Source organism: Rhodnius prolixus, unplaced genomic scaffold (genome assembly GCF_049639745.1).
Source record: "Rhodnius prolixus isolate KJV_2025 unplaced genomic scaffold, Rpr scaffold_8, whole genome shotgun sequence".
In the NCBI taxonomy this organism is placed as follows: domain Eukaryota; kingdom Metazoa; phylum Arthropoda; class Insecta; order Hemiptera; family Reduviidae; genus Rhodnius; species Rhodnius prolixus.
Genome location: NW_027411593.1, coordinates 10,603,849 through 10,618,927, shown reverse-complemented (window position 1 = coordinate 10,618,927; position 15,079 = coordinate 10,603,849). Strand labels below are relative to the sequence as shown.

General features: G+C 31.6%; 2 protein-coding genes across 4 annotated transcripts in view; one reads left to right on the top strand and one right to left on the bottom strand.

Annotated features, from left to right (window-relative positions):
• Positions 1 to 110: 110 nt before the first annotated feature.
• Positions 111 to 5,883, top strand: LOC141450833 (fructose-1,6-bisphosphatase class 1-like). Of its 2 annotated transcripts, none has more exons than XM_074121675.1 (8): positions 111 to 432; positions 558 to 690; positions 1,773 to 1,879; positions 1,945 to 2,098; positions 2,695 to 2,820; positions 3,173 to 3,283; positions 4,212 to 4,386; positions 5,224 to 5,883. In XM_074121675.1, exons 2-8 carry the CDS (start codon positions 628 to 630, stop codon positions 5,319 to 5,321), a joined length of 834 nt encoding a protein of 277 aa, XP_073977776.1. In that variant the 5' UTR covers positions 111 to 432; positions 558 to 627; the 3' UTR covers positions 5,322 to 5,883. The 2 variants fall into 2 exon arrangements, with proteins under 2 accessions (XP_073977776.1, XP_073977775.1); XM_074121674.1 differs by having other exon boundaries at positions 111 to 437.
• Positions 5,600 to 15,079, bottom strand: part of Cbp80 (Nuclear cap-binding protein subunit 1) — a 31,431-nt gene continuing 21,951 nt past the window's right edge. For both annotated transcript variants that reach the window (XM_074121672.1, XM_074121671.1), the window contains 5 exons: positions 8,381 to 8,622; positions 7,757 to 7,935; positions 7,406 to 7,661; positions 6,911 to 7,024; positions 5,600 to 6,832 (listed from right to left, as the gene is read on the bottom strand). In XM_074121672.1, the coding sequence (XP_073977773.1) occupies positions 6,719 to 6,832; positions 6,911 to 7,024; positions 7,406 to 7,661; positions 7,757 to 7,935; positions 8,381 to 8,622 (905 nt within the window). In that variant the 3' untranslated portion in view covers positions 5,600 to 6,718. The remainder of the gene's footprint in view (positions 6,833 to 6,910; positions 7,025 to 7,405; positions 7,662 to 7,756; positions 7,936 to 8,380; positions 8,623 to 15,079) is intronic.

The following is a 15,079-nucleotide window of genomic DNA, read 5'->3' as shown; positions in this document are numbered from 1 at the left end:
ATCAAAATTCAATCAGATGTAAGAGCATGTTACCAACCCGAAGTTTTATCTGTTTATTAGCTAATTACCATCATATGATAGACATAAGATTTACACGGACTGCAATTGCCATAAAACCATATGATTTGATAAGAAAATAATTTTGCGCAAATAAAATATATTTTCTGAAAATAAAAAATAATGAATACCAGAACCAGAAATTTTCATGAATTTACTAAATATTTTATTGAAAAATATAAAAAATACCGTAGTTTTACAATTGAACCTATGATGCCCATACTTCTGATAGAAACTTTTTCAAGACATGTAATGATGAACAGAGCGAGATTATTACCTCCTGGTCTGGGCTTATTGGAATTATTAAGTTCACTGGATTCTGCTTTTAGACAAGTTTCTGAATTACTAAGAGGATTGGACATACCAAACGTACATGTAAAGTAATTGATCCATAAATAAATTAAGAGTGTTAAAATAAATTAACGAAATAACAATAATCAACTAACTACACTAAACAGTGCTCATCACAATGATTAATATTTGACTTATTCTTCAAACAGAATTGATCAAGATAACGCGGGTAGCCCTGAAGACAAAATTAGAGGAAAAGTTGAAAATATTGTCCTAAATATGCTGATGACGACTAATTGTGCTTATTACATTGTCAGTTCAGCTCGTAAGGAAGTAGTTTCAGTTAGTACAATCATTAATATTAGCTAAGTATATGGTCCAAAACTATTTCTCAACTTGCGTCCTTTGGCTTTATTTCGTCTTTAATAGTCTTCAACCAGTATTTTTAGCTGGCCTTCAATTATCCAGGTTTTAATTTTTTCATATTTCTAAGCTAGAATCAAATTTTATCGAATTCACCGCCAACCCAAATGTATTGTCTGAGGCATAATTTTAAATCGTAATAACAAAAAGTTATTTTTTTTTAAGTATGCTTGCCTCCAACAATGGGCTGCGGCTGAATATTTCTACGCCACCTTGCTACCGAAATTTTTGCTTTTTTAACCGCCATTAGGAGGAACGTTACGGAACATCCACCTTAAAACTGTCTCTTATTTTATATAAAATGGGTCCATTTTTTTACATGTTTACTATGTAGCTGTAGCACATCAAATTAACCAATCAACAATCTTAAAAATAAATAGGCCTAAACTCTTCTAACAATAATCTGTTCCCACGAAAGTACTAGACATTAATTCCTCCCAGTCCAAACAATGATAAATGTTGGTGTCTTATAAAAAGTGTTAGAAATAAATTCCCTTCTCTAACCATAATGGCACTCAAAACATCTAACCAGACCTAAGCAAGGTTTTTGATTATCGAATCTCACTGTTATCCTTCTAGAACAGAGCGCCTTTCTGCTAATTGCCTTTCAGTGACTGTCTTTGCTCATTCATTAGAATGAATATTGCGAAGCTGTTCACGTGGACGGAAGCAAGAAAGACACACAAATCGCTGGCTCAGAACAGAAAATTTGGTGTGATTTGACTAACCAATCCAGCTCCTCATTAGCCGAAACTACAGGACGAATATTTCATGCGAAAATGAATTAAGCAGGGACCTAATGACTAAAAAAAAAAGTCAACATGAAGTTGGGAAAACTCAATGCACAAATGAATTTACACATTTTCCATCAAGTTTTCTTTTATCTAAGTATTTTTGTATGATCGTCATACTTAATTAGTTTGGCGTAATAAGCATTTCAAAATAATTCTTATGATCAGTTTCACTTCCTCTGTAATAATTGACTGCTGATGTTTGTCAAGATAAAGCGTTTGAGGCAAGGAGATTTTATTTTGGCATTCGACCCTATTGACGGTTTAGAAAATGGCTCATACCTACTACCCATGGGTTCAACTTTTGGGATATACAGGTAATCAAATTATCACTTACCTCTAAGAACATTTACAAAAATAAACAACTTTTATTTTATGTTAGATCAAATCAAGAATATGAGAATTACAAGGATTTACTTTTTACTTGCGGAGAAGAAGCTCTTGTAGTCGCCGGATATATAATTTACGGATCATGTACAGACTTAGTTATTACATTTTCTCCAGAAAAGCGCGTATATGAATTCACTTTTGATGCGGTAAATATCTGCCAATTCCATTCATAAAAATAAAAATAATAAGCATTTCTTATTATTATAAGAATAAGAAATACTTATTCTTATAAGATAGTTACTTATTATAATAAGTATTTCTTTATTATAAGTAATATGTATATTTGTTTAGATATACTATATCAACTCTCTGTAGAAGTATTGTATATTCATAAGAAAGTTATTCATTCCAGTGAGGCTCTTAAACAGGCTTGCGCCAAGCTTAACTAGCGCGGTCGTACAAGTCTCGGCGCCGTCGCCTGCTTTTAGACAAATAATTGACCTTCAATAAAGTTAGCCCTTGTATCTGATGCATTTTCCATTGATATGACATTGTAGCTAATGATGTTTTTCTCCTTTGTACCTATCATTAAGAATACCTTGATCTCTTGAAGCACGAAGGACTTGCAAGCTCTGGATGAAAAGAATCTCTACTTGTTTCACGATCTTATTGAAAGATCATAATTTTTTTTTTATAGATAATTTATTTTTAGAAAGAGAAGATTTCATGTATCACCTTCATCTAATAAAGTTCCACTATTACAGTTACAAATTAATGAATGACTGGTAATTGTTTGTTTTAGGTTCTGGGAGAATTTATTCTGATCAATGATGATTTCCAGATTCCTCTTTATGGTAGAGTGTGTTGCATAGATAAAGCAAATACGAATGAGTGGCAATACAAGTCTTTAGGCGATTTTATAACCAATGTATGTTTTTTTTAATATATTTATCTATTTTTCGCAAAGTATTCTTATTTCTTGAATAAATTCAGATTACTGTAAAATCTTTGTTCGATAAACCATTTCGCTAAGTCAGAACCAAAGGAACGGAATACCTAATTTTCAATTTTGAATTGGGATACTTACTTTGGTGGCTATATTCAAAGACCGAATAGCGTACATATTTTTTACTTTAACATTAACTGTGTCGGTAATGATTTCTCTCTATAAAATGACCAGTAATAGTGTGGCTCCCTTTAAACTTTGACTTTTTATTCTAGCACAGCTTATAAACATGAAATAAAAGAAAACAAACTGTAATTAATTCATTTGATTTCAGACTAATTACTACATAAAACATTTGGGTTCATTCGTTTCGAATTTTCATTTAGTAATGCGTAAAGGTGGTGTTATTATCGATCCTCCGACAGAAACATTTCCTAATGGACAGGTAAGTAGTTTCCTATACAATCCCCTATTCGACGATATATATGTACATATTATAGAATTTTTAACTGACCTCACATCCACTATGTTTGCAGTACTACCTGGCATTCCAATTCTATTTATGCTCTCGCTATATCAGTACCCTTTTCTGCCCTTGTTGTCCCCATTTTATCCAAGTAATTTGATGATTCTCTCCAAACCACAGAAACGTAAAAAAAGTATTGTTTCCTAAGAACCACGGTCTTGCTCATGAACATCATCAATTCTTTGGACCCTTTGAATACAACTAAATTAGTTACTTAGAATTGTAGAAACAGCACTGCAACACCACGTTTCAGAAACTTATTAGGATCGTCAGCTAAAATGTGAAAGCCATCGACGAGTTCATGGTGCTGGAACCTTTATTTAAGGTAACCGCACAAAAGTGCAAAACTTTTAGGAAAATCAAAAGAACTTTGCCTGAGAACTCTAATTGTAGCTACTAAATAAGGCTAAAAAAACTGGTATAATTTAAAGAATACGTGGATAACGGACTTTCTGAAATATGTGGCATTTTAAATCTACACGCCAATCAAAGAAGGCTTGAAGGGATAGGATGCCTTGCATTGGGGAAAGGGATGTATGCTAGATCCCAGGAATTTCTCAGAAAAATTGCCTCGGAAGGAATACTTCAAGTTAAAAAGCTCATGTTGACACTAGTTGGATCTGCTAATAATCTTTCTTAGCTTATCCCGCCTCCACACAGGCTTTGACCCAAAGGGTTGAGTCAAAGTTTAAGTTCTAAAAAATTAATTAAGACAAATAAATATCACTGACAAATCAATTTTTTTTTTTTTTCTGTTCTTAAAATACCAGGAAGGCGTAATATAAAACTCAACATTGCTAACTGACCAATGTTATTTTTAAAAATATTTTTGTATTATTTTCTATAGTTTCAGATTTTAACCAAACTTAATCCTCTGGCATTTGTATGTAAGGCTGCTGGAGGAAAAAGTTATGGAGGTGATCTCATAACAAACTTATTAGACATTTGCGCACAAAATTTAGATGAAACAGCTCCTTGCATCATGGGATCACTACATAATGTAAATTTCTGGGATAAACAAGGTAATGATACGCATTAATTTAAAATTTTTTAGTGTTTTTAGTGCACCTTCTCAATTAAGATAAGCAAGAAAATGTAAGTTCCGAGTTATCGTTGCGTTGAACGACGATCTCACATTATTGCTTAATTTCGCTGGATGTGTTCTCGAAAAAGAAACTGGATTTCTTAACAGCTTTGGGCTATCACTCGGTCGGTGATACTTATATCAATTTTATATTCTTTTTCTTTTTGTCTGATTTCTAGGAAGAAAATAGCGAACATTTCAGAATGCATGTTTGTAACACCATGGTTACCGAGGTCTGGACTTAAACACTTGTCATTTTAATTTTAAGTTTTCCTCGCAAAAGTTGATTTTTTTTAGATGCTGTCAGAGATGCTCTCGCATTCCTCTAAAAATGCACTCACATCAGAAAAAATACGGTTTATTCCCAGGGTATAAAATATTAAGGCTCACCGAAAGTACAGTTAGGATTTCATATCAGAAGAAAATAGGTTAACCGATTTATTACGTAGTGCGACAATAGATTAATGATTGATTTAATTACTTTTTTGAAAGCTCTAACGATTTTTATTATACTTAAAAAGATGTTTAAAAAACAATCTCTTTTGTTACTCCTTCCGAAAAAATAGGTTCAAAGAGGTTTCGGAGGTGCATACCTTTAATACATAAATTATTCGCCAACCACTAATAACCTGAACATAAAATAACATGTTTAAACACTGTTTATCAATTAAAAAGTTGTAAAAAGGAAGAAGAGAAAGTCGAATGTGTTTTTGCCAGATTTTTTTACTAATTTTTTTTAAAATAATTATACAACCTTTACGTGTTTATGTTCTAGAAAAACCAATAATCCCTAGAAAAAGAAGGAGTATAAAGTTAAATGAGATGAGAGAATCAAGGACGATGTCAAATCTTTATTTGTCTCCAAAAGAATAAAAGAAGTGGTGTTTTTTAAAATTTATTAAAATAAATCATTATTCACAAAAAAAAAAAAATCATTTCAGACCTAAATATTAATTAAAGGGTTTGGGATTAGCTTAATAGATAATCGCGTGCTAGATTGGAAAACCAGGTTCGAGGCCCTGGGAAGTGTTGAAATATCTCACCTTAAACGCTTTAACTGAGAACACTGGCTTTGGCAGTGCCGTAAGAAGAAGCTCCAAGCGCCAAAACGCACACAAATTGTAATTATAAGATGTAAAATGAACAATTAATGCAAATTAATAATAATTAATTATTGATACATTAATTATTACAAATTTATATACATTTCATTTAAGTAATTTTTCAATTTTAAATTAGCAGTCACTGTTCTAAAACAAGTAAGTTTTGAAGTTTTTTAAAAGTTTAAATATATATATATTTTGTTTTACATGTTCTCAGTACTTCTTTCATACATTATAAAACTAATTATTAAAATTTCGGAAAGTTTTATACAATATAAAATCTTATTCAATTAAATAGAACACTTAAAAAACTAGATACCGAAAAACAAAAATACACCAATTGCATCACCCAGAAGAAGTTAAGTTACAGGCAAGAAACTTTCATTTATTTACATCAACGATTTCTGCAAACGTTTAATAATTTAGAAATACTTACGAAGAAAAAGACTTGGTTATTGAAACTAGAACGCTATACACTTTCTTTAAAAGTGTAAAAATTAAGAAACTAATTACTATTGTTAAGATATATTTAAATTTTTACTAATTAAGAATTTGTACAAAAGTTTGGTACATTTACAATTGTTTTCATAAATGGCATGGTGTGGGATCAAGGCTTAAGTTATTATTTGCTAGTTTTCTCCTCTTTTCTTAATTTCAGAAGGAGTAGTTTCAGAGAAATACTCCTCACTATCGCGTGAACAGCAGGTTTACACAACTGCATTGTATTGTAATTAGCGATGAAAGAAAAAAAAGAAGAGGTTCATGGTAAAAGAATCACATTGGTAAACAAATTAAATTTTTGATAAGGCCCATACTCACCGTCAATCTTCATTTCTATCGGCCATCTTATACTACTTACTTTATTATAAGTAAAGTGAGAAAGTTCGAAGCCTGTAACTTAACTGGGTAGTGATGATGCAATTTTTTTGTTTTTTGTTTATACGTAGTTTAAATGATGGTAATTGTAAAAAATAAAAAATCCATGATCTTTACCACAAAATCAACTAACCATTATTTATTTTTGCAGGCTAAAATACTATTAGTTTTTTTGTTTTTCATTGTCTTAAGTTTTAAATAAATATATTTGTTTTCTTAGAGTAAGATAAAAATAATAATTTCTATACAAAGACACAAAAGGAATCAAAGAATAAAAAGAAAGAAATACTCTTAAGAACAAAGTGCAACAAACTGATGAAACACGTCTAGAATGTGTGGATCAAGATCTTGGGTGAAAAGTAGAGTTTCTAAAGTACTGCTGTACTTTTGTACTTGTTCATGATGCTGGGGGAAAAAAAAATTAAATGAATCATTATCAATTCATTGGCAAAATGATGTAAAATACATAGATAAAATAAATACCGCTAGGAAAACATGCTGAAGTCTTCCTATTGTCCAACGATACCAATAATTGTCGAATTCTTTATTGTCAGTGTCACATCTAACTAAATGTTCCGATAGTATCATAATAAATCTCTGAAAATAATATAATACATAGTATGCACTGGTACAAGTTTATAATTGCATATGAAAGTATATAGAAAAGGTGAAAGTTCTATCAATAACATAGGCCATTTACTTCTTTGAAATACTTAAATCTACGTATCAAAATTTAGCTCAAGCTCAATTATTTTTTATTTTTTAAATGGGGACAAAAATATATAGAAACTTTCTCTTGAGTTCAATATGAATGTTTAGCAAAAAACATGTATTTATTATCACGAATGGATAAACAAACATTACATTCAAATGTAGTAATACTAAGATTTCGACAAACCACTTTGACTCTGTCAAGAGAATACTTTTTGGACGCAATGCACTCCAAACTGTATACTTTTGTGTTAATATACAACGTACCTGAAAAATGATAAGAAACAAATTCTTTTGATCCCCTTGGGCAGTTTCTAATCTTTCTTCCATCCTTTCCACCATCTCCTCAGTTGGTTTATCATCTCCACGACCAGTCAAACTGTCATCACTCTCATCGCCTGAAGAACTTCCAGCACCTGACCTTGCAAGTTTCTCACGAGCTTCACTCAATTCACGACTTAAACGGCTCACATATTTACTCATTTTATTTATAGTCAAATGTAATATTTCCCATATGTACAATCTGTAATTATAATGAGATTTAGGTATTAAATAATTTGCATTATTTACTTTTAGAACTAATCAGTAAATCAGTTTTTCTTTTTAATAAACATATACTTCGTAAAATCGTGTGACATTTCTTTAGAAAATATCCAATTGGCAACAGCTGAGCATTCCAATAATTGTATTTTTAACATTTTATCAATCAATACACAAACCATCTGCTGATGATTTCTCCATAATTCATAGATACTACGTAAAATGCATAATTGAGCTTCTTCTCCATCAGCTAATAACTGTAAAATATGTTTGGAAAAATTATTAAATATCACAAAAGCAACTGACAAATACATGGAATATGCCAAAGTGGCAAAAAAAAGCTATGTTCTGAAGTATTTCTGAAATTTATACATCACAATCTCTGTCATATTCCATCTCAAAGTTCTGACATATTCAAGTCCGTATGTAAAAAAAAAACTGGCCTTTTATATGTTTGCGGTGTCGTACAATATTTTAATGGACTCTATTTTAAAGTTTCATTTATAGTTCTAATTTTTGGCAGTCCTTGAAGAAGTACGATCACTTTAAATTCCATTTCCTAACATTAATTCTACTCCCTAACATTATTCCTTATCATCTTCCTAATAACTGTAAGCAGGGGGAATAGTTCGATATCTTGGCCAGTAACTATGCCACAATAATGTCCACGTACGTGTGGAAAGTTTAGTTAAAAATATTTACCTTGAATACTTGATTGAATTTTCCAATAGCGGCGAATGAATGTGAAAAACTTTTAGATCCAAGGAAAAATAAAGTTTGAACAAAGACATCAATTTTTAATGGATTATATCTAGCCTCAGGTCCTTCGTCATCTTCTAAAGGATTTGGTAATTCTTTTAAAATAGCCAACAGATCTTCTGGACTACAACGATTCTTTATGGCTGTCATCAGTTGTTGAGCTACTTGTGTTCCGGGTAAACTACCTGAAACATTTATTATTGCATTTAATAAGAATCCATAAATCCAAATTAAGTTAGAGTGGAATTAAACTTTTATTTAATAAAGTATGTATCATTCTAATAAGCATTCAACTATTGAAATTATTGAAAGTTAATTGAAGACAACCTTGCAATAATAATGTTCATCATTGTGTCTTAATAAACTCAACTTTCTATTATTTGCCAAACTTTTCAGCAATGGTTTCAACTTCAAGTAAATCAATTAACTAACTGGATCAAAAAATGAAGTTTTATTAGGTTAAATTATAAATATGGCTAAAAATACAAATTCTCCAAGTATTTGACTGCAATTATTTCCACATGTAATGTAAGAGAAAGTGAAAAGAATTTGAATTCATAAGAATGATACTTACAGAAAAGCGCGAGTGTAGAAATCATAAATGTTACTGAAAGAAAGTTATATTTCATTTTTTAAAGCAACAAACCCATTGTGAGTACAGTTGAAAAGATATCCAGCCAAGGAATATATAGACATATAGACGAAGCAGTGAACAGTTTAGTTTGAGTGAAAATCAAAAGATAGACACGCTCTTGTGAATCTGGATAAAGAAATGCTCTCCTTACAAAAAAAGAAGGAAGAGGGGAAGACACATTCTACCATTGAACCATTGTCTTTTCAAACATAAACTGCTGCATCATAAATAATTGTCATCTGGAGATGTTACATAATTTTATTGAACCATGACAGAGATTAATATTAAATCTTGAAGTAAGACCTTTTCTGTCTTAACTACTTTAATATAAAAGTTTATTATATAAAACAATGCACAGATCGTATAGTATGCCAATAATTATCAAACAAATTGTATACTTTCATTGCATACCCTACCCTCTCTAGAGTTAAAACTTGGAACCGAGACCTCTCAAAAGAAAGAAATAAATTTTTACTTAAACTACGAAAAAAAAGAGATCACATCAGATGTAGAAACCAGGTTAGAGACGAGCTCTGACGCCAAATTCCACGTTAAACTTAAGAAATTTTTCTGCGAACATTAATGCACGCATTCTCCAAGGAAATGGAACGGAGTTTCCTCTTCCTGCCCACTTTCTTCCTACGTAGCAATAGCACAGCTAGTCCCATCGTATCTAGATCATTGCACATAAAAGCAGTACCCTCGGTCTGGGGCAGCAATCTATGGCTCTGATTTAGGAGAATGCTTCCCTCCTACACCAATATGAATGAATGATTTGCTAAAAAAAAAAAGCACTTTCTACAGTGAAGCAGTTGACTTTTGCTTTAAAAAAAAGAAATATATTCTTAAATATGGTCGAGAAGCAGTAATACTTGTGCTAACTAACAGAAAAACCAAATTCATCAGCACATGAAACATAATTCAGTTTGAACATATTAAATACAAAATACTGATAAAATGAAATAATAAATAGCCAAATTCAAGAATAAGAAATGCAAATAATGATAACAAAAATCCAAAGTCAATATGTGGTTCACAGTGGGAGATATAGAACGGCCATAATTTTACAGAATTTCATGACCCAAAAAATTTTCAACCCTTTATATCTTCTACATTTATAGATCTGTGCACAAAATAACTATAGTTTATAGTTGAGAAAAACAAAGTCTATAAGAGAAAAAAATTCCATATCAATACGTGCTTCACAGCGGGAGATATAGAACGGCCATAATTTTACAGAATTTCATGACCCAAAAAAGTTTCAACCCTTTATATCAGTGGTTCTTAACCTTTTCATAGACGCGGACACAATTATATGTATATATTTTTCTCGCGGAAAACTAAAATTAAATAATTTGAAATTCGGTATTTAGCAAGAACTTAAAATTAAATTCAAATTAAAAAAAAAGAAAAGGAACAATTTTTTGTTTTCCTATCTTTCCTAAGTTTCTAAATTTCAATACATTTAAAATTGAAATTTCGCGGAACACTTGGACCATATTCGCGGAACACCGGTTAAGAACCACTGCTCTAAATCATCAATGTTTAGGTTGTCATGGCTTTTGCCGTTCTCGGTTTTACATTAACCTGGCGAATCCAAATAGTTGAGTACCACCAATTATAGTTAATTTAACTGCACAAAAATCTACATTATCTACTTAATGTCAACATACTATTAACTTTTTATTTTCTCCCATTAGCTGTTTTCATTTTAACAATGCTTTAATTAAAACCTAATAATAATGATATAAGTAGTACGACTAACAAATTAAACACGAAGTTTGCTTCTATTGTAAGAAATTTAAAAGAACAATAAGTCCATCGCACAATAATTAGATGCTCTTCCTTGTGACCAGACACCGTGAGAGAACTTTTAAAAAAATCTTTAAAACAATTTCTACTCTTTTTCTGATCTAGGTATACATTTTGTTTTTATTGGTAGCATTATCATAATAGTACACGGATTTTTATTGCGATCACGTCTTCTTAAAACTTATCTATAAGAGTCTAAATGTGTGATGGAAAAAAATGAATACTCCACGAAGGAAGGCAAACTTAACCCTTAACGGTCCAATGCCGCCATATAAGCGGCATAGCTCTTTTACTTACTGGGACCAATGCCGCGTATATGGCGGCAAAAATCTCCTTTTTTTAAAAATTTTTTTAGCGCATCAACAGCTGAGGTTATTAGCGCTTGGAGCTTTTTCCAGTGCACTGCCGGCCTCCGGATAGTGCTCTCTCGTTCCAGACAACATTGTCCATCACCGGACAGTGAGCTGTAAGAAGCTCCTAGGAAGAGAAAATCTAAGGGTTAGCAGCTGGATTCGAACCCGGGACCTCCGCGTGGGAATCGAGTACGCTACCCACATAGCTAATCCCTCCCCTAAAAATCTCTTTATTATTTTTATTTCTATTATTGTCGTCATATTTACAATTAGCTTCTAATTTCCCTTCTATGAATTTACTTCCACTTGTTATCGATGTTCCGTTATCTTTTGTTTTTTTTTTTTTTGTACATGCACTTTTGCCCCTTTGCATTTAAATTCAGTCTTGTTTTGATTTTGCAAGTAAACGTGAGCTATTTTACACAGTTGAATTTATTATATTTTATTTTATTTTTTAAAACCGTTAAATATGGCCGGAAACTTTAAAAGAATAATAAAGAATGATTACAATAATTTGAATGACTACATTAGCAGTAGTGAGGACGATTTTGATTTCAGTATTTGTATTGATAAAAATGTAAATCGAAGAAACAGTCATTTTCAGACTGCACTAGTGACAATATTAGTGATAGTGAAGTAGTTCCTAGAAAGAAAACACGAATAGCAATTATAACTTATAGTGAGGATGAAGAAGATGACTACGTTAGTACTGATGACAATACCGAATGGAAAGACGTTACGGAAGCTGATGACATTCCACCTCGGATAGAATTCAATACTTTTTTAAAATCCCCAAGTTCCAACACACATTAAAGAGCCGTTAGAGTTTCTCAAACTATTTTTTACAGATGAATTGGACCTGGTGGGAAGTAAACTTGAAATACTTCCGAACCGTTAAGGGTTAAAATTGGTTTTAAGTCTTCGGTTTTATACCATCGTAGTGTTTTCCCAGTTTTTTGTCCCAATTTTTTTTTTTTTTTTTGAGAAAAACCTCTTATTTTCTTTAAACTGCTACAACTGGTTCAACCATTTCTTGGTTTTAACTTGAGTGGATATTCTACAGATGTGTACACGATCTAACAACCTCCTCTTACTACAAATTCACGTGTACAGTTTTTTAAACTCCGAACTTTTAAACAAACTTAATTAACACTAACATTATGTAACTTTTAAAACTGTACATTAATATGCTGTATAGCACTGACACTTTTGGCCTACTTCAAAATATTTCACAAAGGAAATTTCATTACTCCTCTCTGAATGCCCAGACCGAAAATCAGAATTTTTTTTGCAATAAAAGTTCGAGAACTTTATGTATTAGTACAAGAAAAAAAAAACGAAAAATATATTCATTCAAGAACTACTGCTTGCTGCAGAATTTTCTTGAAAATCATAATTTCATCCTTTTTTAATAATAATGGATCATACATAATATTGAAGTGACTAAGAAAAAAAAACCTACCAAGCTCTCAATCCAAAAAGGGCCCTTAATCGAATTTTACTCGACTAATGTTGTAAATCAACGAAGTAGATGACCATAAGTACAATATTATACCAAGTTTAAAGACAATCTTTGTAACCATTTTCGAGAAGACCAAAAAAGAAACATACACAGAACATTTTAATGAAATTAAAAACTACCAAAAGAGATTTATCAAGAGAACACTCGAAATCGTCAATTTTTCACTAAAAGAAAGTAAAAAAACTAACTACTGTTTTCAGTTTTTGAGTCAAATTGACCGAGGCAGGGCAATAAATATCATACATTAACCAATTCGTGAAAACAAAACTTTTCGTACAAGGAGCCCCACAAAACACATAGTTTTGGTTAAAACACAGAAAATAAAAACTCTGTACGATTTCAATTTTAACTCTTATGAGTGATAAGAAAAAGTTCACCCGAAAGATGCGTAAAAGCTTGAACAAGATTTTTTATTTTCTCTCCAATAATAAAGCATTGTGAAACTTAATGAAGCATGTATAATTAATTTCTAATTAATGTTAACGCAAATTTTTTTACTAAACAACAAAGATATTACCAATGTTTTATTAGCATTGCGAAAATAAAAATTATATGTGTCTATTGTCCAGAGCTTTCATCGACAGAAAACTTTCTTTAAATAAATTATGGGAATTCAAGAGGAGAAGGACATTTAAAAGAAACAAATCAAACATTACTGCGACGCTGATTCTTTCAGAATAAATTACATCAATCGATTTTAATTACTACGCAATAAAATAATGCCTATGTGAAAGTATCTGGATAATATTAAATTAAAAAGTTAATACTTATTTACTTTGAAATTTAACCATGCATCTTTGCAAGTATGTTGATTTTTCTAAATTTTAAAGAAAAACAGAAATCGCCCTTTACTGAGATTTTCTTTTATATAGTCGAATTGCCACTTAAATGATTTTTGACACAAACTTACACTTACTTAATTAATAAATAAGCATTTTTAAAACCTTTTCATACATACTACGTTAGAGCAGGCAATATGGGAATTTGAGAAAAAATATTAAGTTACCTGTTAGAATCGCACATATTACTAATTTTCACAGTTTTATGTCTTTTAGAATGTGGCTTTACTGTAACATAAGACACATTTCAGCGACCAGTAAAGTGTAAAGGCTCTTAAAATGCTAGTCCAATTCAAGACTTCTTGAAAGCTTCATCATATATAGAACTCGATAAAATATTGGTTATTATTTGACTGACCAACGTTTCAACAAGTATATATGCCTCGTATGTGATATAACCCATTGGGGGACTTCTCTTCAGTGACTGAGAAGTGAGTATATGGTAACCTCCACTGAGGATATAATCACGTGATTGCAATCGTAGCCTGATGTCACTGCCATCATGATGGAGTTTCGTTATATGGTTATATATTTATTTTCCATTATTTGAAACAGTTTTAAAATTAATTAATTATTTCTGTTTTCTTCATCCTTAGCGTAAGCATCATCTCAAATATATCCCTAATATTCTGCCTGATAATATTGATTCATTAATTTGATAAATGAGATCTGGAGTACTTTGCACAAAAACGATGTAGAGGAAAACGAAGGATTCTTTTTGCAGAAAGAATAGATTCCTCCTACTGATTAAAATTGGTTCGATACTACAATAAAGTAATAAATCTCAACAAGGTGCCTTGAGCACTAATAACCAAATGTTTTCAAAAAAGATTTCTTATCTTTTATAGTAAAAAAAACACTATTGAACAAGTTAAGAATTCGTTTTCTCTTTGCCAGTAACAAGTCAGTGCAGCGTGTTAACCCACTCCCGCTTCGGGACAACTTGAGGAGTTGATTTTTGAGCATATAAGTCAAGTGCACTACACCAGATGCAGCCGACATGGGTACAGCTAGCAGGCTTGTCTTTTGCCGCCACTCACAGAGACTAAGTGGAATGGACTTGTATGTTGAATGCTGGCCTTAAGTAACTGTCTCTTTCACCCTTAAGGTACCAAATCCCTTAGGTTAGGGGAAGTTTCCCGGATAAGTAGTAGGCTTTGCTACTAACTGCACGTCCACAACCAGTACTGGACGCCTAACGACCATCTAAGAGGCCTAAATTTAAATAGCAGAGCAATGCTAACCTAATTTTATCCAAAAACTGGTACCTGTGTCATCTGCATAGTCACAGATATGTAGGGGCATTGGAAGAAAGTAGCCAGCTAATTCCTGCCTTTGAATAGGTTATCCCAGGACAACTGTTCATTAAATACAATTACTGTTTTTACCATCAATTAACTCAAGGCAGTATTAATAGAAAAAAATCGACAGATTAATACAGAGGTTTTGATAGGAGGTACTCATCGGAGCCAAGCCTGGGAT